Source organism: Lithobates pipiens, unplaced genomic scaffold, assembly GCF_037356315.1.
Source record: "Lithobates pipiens isolate NorthernLeopardFrog02 unplaced genomic scaffold, aLitPip1_a1.2 Scaffold_22, whole genome shotgun sequence".
Lineage (NCBI taxonomy): Eukaryota > Metazoa > Chordata > Amphibia > Anura > Ranidae > Lithobates > Lithobates pipiens.
In genome coordinates, this window is record NW_027507784.1 from 337,088,142 (window position 1) to 337,100,242 (window position 12,101).

The following is a 12,101-nucleotide window of genomic DNA, read 5'->3' on the forward strand; positions in this document are numbered from 1 at the left end:
TATGAAGAAAGATTATTTATTTGAAAAATTTTATGAGAGAAAAGAAGAAAAAAGCCTTTTTTTCCCCCGATTTTTTAGCAATAATAAAAAAAAATCCCAGTGGTGATTAAATACCTCCAAAAGAAAGCTCCATTTGTGTGAAGAAAATGATAAAAATGTCATTTGGATACAGTGTAGCACGACCGCGCAATTGTCATTCAAAATGTGACAGCGGTGAAAGCTGAAAATTGGTCTGGGCAGGAGGGGGGGGGGGGGGGGGGTGGCTGGTATTGAAGGGGTTAAAGGAGACACAGACTTTGGAATATTTGGCTTATACATTGTATGTTTTCATAACAGTTTAGGGAAGCTAAGAAGGGGTTAATATCAGCCGCAAGGTGTGTTGTCTTTCCCCAGCTCTGACCAGGCCCCGGGAAATCCCTCTGATGGAACACAGAGAAATGACGACTGGCGGTGTCACTGACGCTGTTGCTGAGCTCCACATGTCTCCCTTTATACGGGGGAAGGGATTGCTGGCAGGACAGCTGATTCATAGGGCAACAGCTACAACAATCACAAGAGCCTCGCCCTTATCAGTGCCTACAACCACATGGACTTTGTTTCCTGGATAGAGGAAGGAACACGAAGACAGCGTTGGATCAAAGAGGTGGTAAGACAGAGCGTTAGCTCCTTATACATGCAACATTAACCCTTGGTGATGTTGTTTTTGCCTTATGTAAAGCTACCCCTAGATTAAGGCGTTACACGGTTTAGGAGATATTTGCCGAAAGACAGGCACCGCTGTCAACCGCGCATGCGCCGTAGACAGCGGCGCGCAGGCGCACTGAGCGTGCCACAGTTAACGACGAAATGGCGCGAGTGGTGGCTCCCGTGCGCATGCGCGGGAGTGACGTCATCGCGGCTCCGACAGCGCCGGAGCAGCAAGACCCACCAAGAAGATGGAGGCTCCGTACACAAGGGGATAGCGGTGACTTCGCTGGCTCCTGTGTCAGGTAAGTGACACATAATGGACTATTATGCGATGCATAGTAGTCCATTATGCTTTACCTTTGCAGGGAATTTAAAGAGGAAGTAACACCCATCAGGGTTTACTTCCTCTTTAAAGCTCACTGGATTTTTGGGTCCTCCTATTCCTGCACAGCCAGGCAACACCTTTCATTCGGAGGCAGAAATCAGTCCATGGTCTTGTTTTTGTTGTTTTATTGGGGTAAACCACCTTGGTGGGGAAGAGGGATCATGGGATGCCCAACTTGACTTGAATGAACAACTTGAGGACAACTTCCTTCACTCTGTAATCTGAAAAATGGCAAATCTTGGACTGTATTCCCCCTGGAACAATGCCCGTCTCTCTAAAATTAGCAGTAAAGAATTCCCCTTGTAGGAGGTCTGTGTCCCCTTATGCCATGTACACACGATTGAATTGTCCGGCGTACTTAGTCCGGCAAACAATCCGGTGGATAGTCCGGCGGACTTTCTACCGAACGGACTTGGACACACACGGACACACAGAAAGTCCGGCGTTTTCTTGCGCGATGACGTACAGCACGTACGGCGGGACTAGAAAGAGGAAGTTCAATAGCCAGTAGCCAATAGCTTCCTTTTCGTACTTGCTTCTGAGCATGCGTCATTCTTAGTCCGCCGGACTAGCATACTGACGAACGTATTGTCCGCTGAAACCCAAGTCCGGCGGTAAGATTGGAGTGCAAAAATACTTTCTTAGTCCGCTGGACTTTACACTGAGAAAGTCCGCTGAAGCCCACACACGATCGAATTGTCCGGTGAAATGCGTTTCGGACTAAGTACGCCGGACAATTTGATCGTGTGTATGCAGCATTAGTGGAATTTAGCAAAGTTCCATACTTCATGGAGCTCTATGTCCCCTCTCTTGAAAATACCTGCTCACCTGGCTGCCTTGTAAAGTGTCCCAGAACAAAAAATTAGGATGGAAGCTTGCTAGATATTGAATCTGGCAATCTTCTCCATTTTAAGCCCTGGGGGTGTAGAGGTACTTACACTGTCCCTGGAATCCTGCTGCTTTTGGAAAAGACCGCTGTCCAGGCCTGCGGCTGTTCAGGTCTTCCCATGCTAGCCATGGTGTCTCCTAGCAGAAACTCATGGATATTGTAGATCCCTCTGTCCAGCTTCTCTCCTTACTCAGCTCCAGCCTGGAGTCAGAGCCCCCTCAGCCCCAGGGTCCCCTCCCAGGGTCCACGACACAGCCTCAGCACCCCATCTTCCACCTGCTCCCCTGCTGGCCAGGCTCCCCAGTATTTATGGGCCAGTTCTGACCACCCTGGCAGGCCTCCTGCCTGACGAATGCCCAGATCCCCATAAATATGCAGATTTTGGCCTCTTGGCCTCCACCCTCTAGCTTCTAGAAAATTTGAGTAGCTGCTAGAACCAGGGGGAGGTACCAGAGGCCAGACCTGTAGAGACTTCCAGCCTGACCTACAATAACCCCAACCAATTATATAGGCTAACACAGATACTGTGAGCAGAATACATTTTCCTCACACTAGACTGTACACTAGAAAAAATGTAAAAGATGGGAGCACCAAACTAGCGTCTAACCTTCTGGAAATTGGATGTAACGTTATATGTGGTACACAGTTCTGGAAACTGTTGACCAACAACCGTGGTTTCCTGCTTGACCCTCTGAGACGTTTGCTAAAAAAAAATGGAAACGGTGGAAAATCTGCACAGATCCTGAACCTTCTGGTGATTTGTTGTAACATTACATGTGGTCCTGGATGCTGCTCACCAATAACCATGGTGTCCTGGTGGACCTTCGGAGAAGAGTTGAGAGTTAAAAAGATGGGAGAAACTAGCACTGAACCTTCTGGTGATTTGTTGTAACGTTACATGTAGTCCTGGATGCTGCTCACCAACAACCATGGTGTCACTAGTTCATACAGTCCATAAATTTATTTTTTTCTGCAACAAAAGCCAAGTTTTTTTTTGTTTGATTTTTGCAAAATAGAAATCTTTTATGGAGTGTATCTCCTATCTTTTAAAAAAAAAAATTCTAGCAAATTTCTCTAAGGGTCCAGTAGGACACCACGGTGGTTGGTGAGCAACCTCCAGGATCGTGTGCCACATATAACATTACAACAAATCACCAGTTTCAATGATTTTATACCTCAATAAAAAACATCGTTGTGAGGCATCAGTATACTATAGAGCAACCATTCTCAACCAGGGTTGATGGCTTCAGGGGCATCTGAGAAGAAGCTGCTGGGACCAATCTTGCTGTACAGCGGAGCCTACAAGATAGAGGAATCAGCTAAGTAAAATTGCTTTACATGGTGGTCAGGGCCATCTTTTGATTGGACCCTGGGCAAACCCCCCCCCCCCCCCCCCCCCATGCAGTTTCGCTCTCCACCTGCTCTGAGACATACAATAAATAGCAGCAAGACTCAAAATCAGTTTACTGAATCAGATCAGGCAGCTATTGTGATTGGTTGCCAGAGGTTACAATGTATCATTACCGCTCACTGACTGGTTGCTAGAGGTTACAGAACACATTAAAGCTCACTGGTTAGTTGCTAGAAGTTACAGCACTTGATTTCTGCTTGTTGATTGGTTGCTAGAGATCACTGTGGATATGACCTCAGGGGCATGATATACATATGAATGCCACCAAGCGCCGCTATTTACATATGAATGCTGCCGCTATTTACATATGAATGCTGCCGCTATTTACATATGAATGCTGGTAATTTACATGTAAATACAGGGTCTGCAGGTGAGTCATCTGTACACAACAATAGGGCAGCAATAGTAGCAGCACTTCACACTGAGATATTGGGACACAGCACATGACTAAAACCTCAAGGGATGAGGGAATTTAAACCAGGATAGTTGGCAAGTATGAGGCAGCTGCTTCGGGCCCCACAACAATGACAGGGCCCAGGGCAGCTGCCCCTTTTGCCCTGCCTTAAAAATGGCCCTGATGGTGGTGCTTTCTAAGTGGTGTCAGCCCAACTCTAAGTAAGGGCCTTTACTCAGCTGTAAACATTTGATTTACCTCTATTATATTCACAGCAAGGAAATTCCAAAAAACTGGGATTTTCCCAGTTGATTTTAAAAGAAAATACAACGTGTTACTCTTTGGGGCACCCAAAAGTCAATTTTGTTTTATTTTTTTTATTTTTTTCATGAGATTTTTGGGATGTGGTGTCAAATCCATCCAGCAACCCTTTACATATTAACAGTACTTTGTCTTCCAATTGTAGCGCTTCCCCCTACTGTAAGTGTGTAACTTTCCCGTAGCCTAAGTTGCAATGATTAAATGCTTGTTACGCCTGTAGGCAGGGCCACCAATAAGGGCGTACCAGAGGTCCTCAAGAAGGGGCGTGATTAAACAGGGGGTAGGGCTCAACCAGCAGGAGGAATTAGTGCAGTGGGGTAGAGGGGCAATTACAGAACAATGTGTGTCTGTGTCTCTCCCTGCGGCAGCTGAAAGCCAATTTCTCTCACTCTTGCTGGCTTGCAGCTGCTGTAGAGAGACACACAGACACAGGGCATCATTCCAATAATTTCTTCCCTCCACCGATCTCCCTCCCTGCTTCTGATTCCCCCTGTGTGCCCCCCTGTCACTATGCCCCCTCCCCTTCTTCATGCCGCACCGCTGGCTTCTCTGTCCCTTACGATAGAGCAGTGATTTTCAACCAAGGTTCTGTGGAATCCTAGGGTTCCTCCAGAGGTTGCTAGGGGTTCATTCAGCATTGGGCAATTTCTGCCTCTCAGATAAGTTCCCACTGATACCATTGATCTTTTTAATACGTATAAAAGGGAGTTTGGGACTTTAAATGAAGCACTTGGATAGTGGAGGTAAATTTTAACCATGTTTAGATGTTTATTGGTTGTTCAGTAGAAAACCATTAAAAAAAATATAAAACAAATTCATAATATGTGTAGGCATCAATACAGTAAAAACATGATATATAGTATCCACATATAACAACACATGATAATAGTAAATAAAATAATTGAGTAGTATGGCATGGTAGTGCCCATGACAGCAAGCCCGACATCGACAAGTATACCCACATGGTAAGTATGCATCCACTAGATATAAAACAAAAATTGATATATAGTATAAAAAGTCAATTCATAATGAAATGGATATGGTTCCGTATAAAATGTAACTTGGACATCAAATCAGAAGCTCGACGCGTTTCGTGGGTGTCTCCCCACTCATCGGGAGCTGATGCAACCAAAAAGTTCCTATAGAATAAAATAAAAAATATAATATACTAACCATATAGATAGAAATAAATGAATGAGGGTTTGATACGTGTAAGTGGTTTAGCCAGGGCAGACTCACCAGTCCGGACGGCAAGTGCAGCGTGCGGCGGTGGGCGCACGGTGGGCCAGGAGCACAATCCCCCCACGGGAACTGAGGCGGCATAGGAGTGGATGCGATATCAGGCAAGGCAAAGAAATGCAGCAGCATAAGAAAGTGTCCCCAAAAATGGGATGTGTAGTGATTGTTAAAACCAATATACAGTGGTGTGAAAAAGTGTTTGCCCCCTTCCTCATTTCCTGTTCCTTTGCATGTTTGTCACACTTAAGTGTTTCGGAACATCAAACCAATTTAAACAATAGTCAAGGACAACACAAGTAAACACAAAATGCAATTTGTAAATGAAGGTGTTTATTATTAAAGGTGAAAAAAAATCCAAACCATCATGGCCCTGTGTGAAAAAGTGATTGCCCCCTAAACCTAATAACTGGTTGGGCCACCCTTAGCAGCAACAACTGCAACCAAGCGTTTGCGATAACGTGCAATGAGGCTTTTACAGCGTCCTGGAGGAATTTTGGCCCACTCATCTTTGCAGAATTGTCCTAATTCAGTTACATTAGAGGGTTTTCGAGCATGAACGGCCTTTTTAAGGTCATACCACAACATCTCAATAGGATTCAGGTCAGGACTTTGGCTAGGCCACTCCAAAGTCTTCATTTTGTTTTTCTTCAGCCATTCGGTGGTGGACTTGCTGGTGTGTTTAGGATCATTGTCCTGCTGCAGAACCCAAGTTCGTTTCAGCTTGAGTACACGAACAGATGGTTGGACATTCTCCTTCAGGATCTCTTGGTAGACAGCAGAATTCATAGTTCCTTTTATCACGGCAAGTCTTCCAGGTTCTGAAGCAGCAAAACAGCCCCAGACCATCACACTACCACCACCATATTTTACTGTTGGTATAATGTTCTTTTTATGAAATGCAGTGTTCCTTCTACGCCAGATATACTTGGACACACACCTTCCAAAGAGTTCCACTTTTGTCTCATCGGTCCACAGAATGTTGTCCCAAAAGTCTTGGGGATCATCAAGATGTGTTGTGGAGAAATTGAGACGAGCTTTGATGTTCTTTTTGCTCAGCAGTGGTTTTCTCCTTGGAACTCTGCCATGCAGGCCATTTTTGCCCAGTCTTTTCCTGATGGTGGAGGCATGAACGCTGACCTTAACTGAGGCAAGTGAGGCCTGCAGTTCCTTGGACGTTGTTGTGGGGTCTTTTGTGACCTCTTGGATGAGTCGTCGCTGCGCTCTTGGGGTAATTTTGGGCGGCCGGCCACTCCTGGGAAGGTTCACCACTGTTCCATGTTTTCGCCATTTGTGGATAATGGCTCTCACTGTGGTTCGCTGGATTCCCAAAGCTTTGGAAATGGCTTTATAACCCTTTCCAGACTGATAGATCTCAATTACTTTCTTTCTCAATTGTTCCTGAATTTCTTTGGGTCTCGGCATGATGTGTAGCTTTTAAGGATCTTCTGGTGGACCTTACTGTGTCAAGCAGCTCCTATTTAAGTGATGCCTTGATTGTGAACAGGTGTGGCAATAATCAGGCCTGGGTGTGGCTAGAGAAATTGAACTCAGGTGTGGACAACCACAGTTATAGTATGTTTTAACAAGGGGGGCAATCACTTTTTCACACAGGGCCATGATGGTTTGGATTTTTTTTCACCTTTAATAATAAACACCTTCATTTACAAATTGCATTTTGTGTTTACTTGTGTTGTCCTTGACTATTGTTTAAATTGGTTTGATGTTCCAAAACACTTAAGTGTGACAAACATGCAAAGGAACAGGAAATGAGGAAGCGGGCAAACACTTTTTCACACCACTGTATCTAGGGACAAAATGTTGATTAAGGGTATGATTAATGATTAATAAAAATAATGTTACAAGAAAAATTAAAATTAATAGTGAACCCCAAGGAAAACAGAAAGAGTGATTAACAAATGGCCGAATCGTGCAGTGTTATATGTTATATGTTATTGATCTTTTTAACTATCTGTAAGGAGGTAATTCTTCCCAATGACTATCACACTAATGTATCATGAGTTGTACATTTCAAATTTTTAGCAGGCGTTCCCAGAGACCGGAAAACTATTTCAAGGGTTCCTCTGTGTTGAAAAGGTTGAGAAAGGCTGGGGTAAAGGGTATATTTCAGGATGTAAAATAGAGGAAGGGGCTGGTAAATATGTAATTTACTGGCCCCTTACTTTTTTGAATGGACAAAGTGCGTGATCGGTACTGATCACTCATTGTGTTAATTCATAACTGAACACAGTAAACTGTGTTTTTTTTTCTATGCTTCAGTTTATGAATGAACAGGAGCCTCAGTCTCCTGTCCAATCATCTTTAGTGCAGCTGAGACTGTCTGGGGGGGCTTTGGTGAGATATCTGGGGTCTAAACCTAGACCCTTGACATCTCACCTTTGAGACAGAGAAAGCAATTGAGGACACAATAATAACCCAAATCAGTGTTTATTTTAACCAAGATGAACCAATGTAGCATAATATTTTTTGACCTAAATTTTATGAAGAAAGATGATCTATTTGCAAAATTTTATAATCAAAACAAAGAAAACATTTATTTTTTCAAAATTTCCTGTCTTTTTTCATTTATTTAGCAAAAAAATTAAAACCCCAGTGGTAATTAAATATGACCAAAAGAAAGCTCGATTTGTGTGAAAAAAATTATAAAAAATTTCTTACGGGTACAGTGTAGCATGACCACGCAAATGTCATTAAAACTGTGACAGAGCTGAAAGCTGATAATTGGCCTGGGCAGGAAAGGGGGTGAAAATGCCCGGTATTGAACCAGTTACACCTAATGGTGAACTGTTTGGTAAGCAATGTATAGTGTGCTCATAATAATAGCAGCTGGACTGAAATGATTGAGTTGCTCTGTTTTATGACCTCCACAGATATCCAATGGCCCGTGAGAATCAGGAAGCCCAGGAGGACGAGCTTCTGGCTCTTAGCAGTATATACCCTGAAGATGAGTTTAGGAGAGCTGACTCTGCTCCGGGAGGGGAAATCCAAGTCTGTCTGGAACTTCCTCCAAACTTTAGGATATCTGTTAAATGTAAGTCAGATGAAATGCGTGTAATATGTCTAGATTTTATGCTTCTCAATATGTGTATCAAGTTACATAGTAGGTGAGGTCAAAAAAAGACACATCCATCAAGTCCAAAGTCCATCAAGCCCAACCTATGTGTGTGATTATATGTCAGTATTACATTGTATATCCCTGTATGTTTAGGTTGTTCGGGTGCTAATCTAATATTTTCTTGAAACTATCGATGCTCCCCGCTGAGACCACAGCCTGTGGAAGGGAATTCCACATCCTTGCCGCTCTTACAGTAAAGAACCCTCTATGTAGTTTAAGGTTAAACCTCTTTTCTTCTAATTTTAATGAGTGGCCTCGTGTTTTGTTAAACTCCCTTAGCGAAAAAGTTTTCTCCCTATTGTGGGGTCACCAGTCCGGTATTTATATAATGAAATCATATCCCCTCTCAGGCGTCTCTTCTCCAGAGAGAATAAGTTCAGAGCTCACAACCTTTCCTCATAACTAATATCCTCCAGACCCTTTATCAGCTTTGTTGCCCTTCTTTGTAGTCGCTCCATTTCCAGTACATCCTTCCTGAGGACTGGTGCCCAGAACTGGACAGTATACTCCAGGTGCAGCTGGACCAGAGACTTGTAGAGCGGGAGAATTATCGTTTTATCTCTGGAGTTGATCCCCTTTTTAATGCCAATATTCTGTTTGCTTTGTTAGCAGAAGCTTGGCATTGCATGCCATTGCTGAGCCTATCATCTACTAGGACCCCCAGGTCCTTTTCCAACTCAAATACCCCCCAGAGGTTCTCCCCCCAGTGTATAGATTGCATTCAGATTTTTGCCACCCAGGTGCATTATTTTACATTTTTCTACATTGAACCTCATTTGCCATGTAGTTGCCCTCCCCCCATTCATTTGTTCAGATCTTTTTGCAAGTTTTCCCCATCCTGCGGAGAAGTTATTGCCCTGCTTAGCTTAGTATCGTCCGCAAATACAGAGATTGAACTGTTTATCCCATCCCCCTCCTCCAGGTCATTTATGAACAAATTAAACAGGATTGGTCCCAGCACAGAACCCTGGGGGACTCCACTACCCACCCCCGACCATTCCGAGTACTCCCCATTTATCACCACCCTCTGAACTCGCCCTTGTAGCCAGTATATGACTGGTATAAAAAAAACTAATTAGAATGGCTTTATACAGCAAGCGAGCCACCCACTAATGGTACGTAGTGGCCTTTCCGATCTAGGGTTCCTCCAGAAGATGCTAGGGGTTCACTGAGCAGTGCGTACTGGTAGTAGTAGAGTAGAGTAGAGTGCCAACTGGCATTGCCTGCAGAGGTCTAGCACCAACATCATTTGGCAGAGCCATTTTTGCAGGCCCGGTTGAGCCTCCTCTCTCAGGTAAATAACCAGGGACACCTGACACCAATTATCTTTTTAGCTGTATGTAAAAAGGGACCTCTCAGCAATGTAAGGGGTTCCTTCTCCCATTGACCACCAATTTAAGGCAGACCTTACACTCATCATCAATGTCAGGGGGGTACTGTTACTCTGACCACCGATATAAAAGTGCACTTTTCCATTGACCATGGACCTACAGAGGCACTAGTGTTACCACCAATGTAAGGAGGCACCACACTGACCTCCAATGTAAGGAGGCACTACACTGACCAACGATATAAGGAGGCACTACAGTGAGCACCAATGTAAGGAGCAGGGGCGGACTGACAACTCATGGGGCCCCCAGGTAATAGAAGATTATGGGGCCCCTGGGCAATAGGAGATTATGGGGCCCCCAGGCAATCAGAGATTATGGGGGCCACACAGTATACACACACACAGTATACAATCACACAGTATACACAGACATGTTTCTATTGGCTGAGAAGGTACTGGAGAGGTGGGGCATCTATAATCTCGGGATTTTTAGACCAAAAAGATGTCGGTAAGGGACATTTCAGAGACAGATGTAAAAAGAAAACACAGATTTTTACATACTGTCCCTGATTTTACTGAGGTTGGCAACCCTGATGGGCCCCCCTAGTGGCCCGGGACCCTCGGGCAGTGGTCGAATGGTCAGTCCGTCCCTGGTAAGGAGGCACTACACTGACCGAAGATATAAGGAGGCACTACAGTGAGCACCAATGTAAGGAGGAACTACACTGACCAATGATATAAGGAGGCACTACAATGAGCACTAATGTAAGGAGGCACTACAATGACCACCAATGTGAGGTAGGCACTACACTGACCATGGATGCAAGGGGGCACTACACTGGCTACCAATTTAAATTGGTTGTAAAAGCTGAAGCTTTTTTTACCTTCATGCATTCTATGTAGTTCTCTGCTCAGGAAGCTTTGAAAACTGAGTGATCAGCTCTGTTTGATTGCTCAGTTCTCAGTGTAGAGGCGCCGGGGGACAGATGCAACATCGGACCGATCATCACAGCATCATCCTCTAAATGAAAGGGATAACCGAAGACCCTTAAGGGGTTATACATAAATACATAACTTGATTCACACTTACTAGACCCCCAAATAGGGATATTTCCAAGTGACGAATATAATAAAGGACACAGGAACTTTTACAGACATATAGTCTCAGTAAACCTATGACTAACACACATAAACTGTCGGTTAAAATGACACAATACCAATACAATTACAAATGCAACCAATGTGCAATGGTATGATTGACTGCGTGTTCACCCTGTTCTTGGTTATACTGTTCATATTCAATGTGTATGTTCACAGCCTGCTATCACCTTACTTGTACGTAAATAATACAAACTTTTTTGTGATAAACGTCCTAAATTCAAAAGTGATCAATTTTATGAACACCCATCCTCCAATAAAGTTATCGGTGCTCAAAAGTTCATGATAAAAGTGCTGAAGTGCTCCAGGTAAACATGACGAGAAGTGTGGCACACACCCCTCTTGTACCCCTACTCACCAGAAGAAATGGACCCTCAGCTTTTCAGTCTGGGGGGTCAAACTTGCTTATATCTGGTGGTGGGTGTACCACGGACAGGGCTGCGGATAAGGCAGTACAGCCAGCCCTCCTGTACTGCGTCTGAGCCCCATCGGTTCAAAAGAGGGACCCAGGAACCTGCTGAGCAAGAGGGCCAGCTGTACTGTCCAAAATGTCTTGGTGTGCTGATGCCTTAAGAATTCCCTTCACTGGAACTACGGGGTCAAGCCCAACACCTGAAAAAACAACTCCACACCATAATCCCCCCTCCACCAAATGATTTGGACAAGTGCACATATCAAGGTCCATAAAGACATGGATGAGCCAGGGCCGGATTAACATAGGGGCTGATGGAGCTGCAGCACCAAGCCCCTGCCTTAAAATAGGCCCACCCAGCCAGCAGCATAAGCCCGATTTTTTTTTTTCCTGTCCATAAACTTCTATGGGACAGGAGAAGTGTGTGTAAATGTAGGGGTGTCTGGCTGCATCTGTGTTTGCTCACTGTGGTTATTACAATGTCACAGTGCACAGTTCCCCCCCCTACACAAATGGGAGAGGCTGAGTTGGCTCTGCCTTTCCCCTCCCCCTCTGTGAAGTCTGTGCAGTGAAGGAGCCGTGTGGGTGGGAAACACCGGCAGATAGAAGGTGAACAGGATATCTCTGAGTGATCAGCCTCCAGGGACCGTCCACATGTGAGCTCAGTGACTGGTTTCTTATATCCCTTTCCCTCGTTTTTAACTTTTTTCTCCAGCAGTAGCTGTTATAACTGCAGCCAAAG

At 44.5% G+C, this 12,101-nt stretch overlaps 1 protein-coding gene across 3 annotated transcripts in view; it reads left to right on the plus strand.

The window, feature by feature from the left end:
- Positions 1–452: 452 nt before the first annotated feature.
- The window catches only part of LOC143925084 (E3 ubiquitin-protein ligase RNF14-like), a 57,313-nt gene continuing 45,664 nt past the window's right edge, over positions 453–12,101 (plus strand). For 2 of the 3 annotated variants that reach the window (XM_077449673.1, XM_077449671.1), the window contains exons 1-2: positions 455–646; positions 8,215–8,375. In XM_077449673.1, coding sequence (XP_077305799.1) covers positions 8,222–8,375 — 154 coding nt within the window. In that variant the 5' untranslated portion in view covers positions 455–646; positions 8,215–8,221. Of the gene's footprint in view, positions 647–8,214; positions 8,376–12,101 lie in introns of all 3 variants that reach the window. The other variant, XM_077449672.1, reaches the window with a different exon arrangement.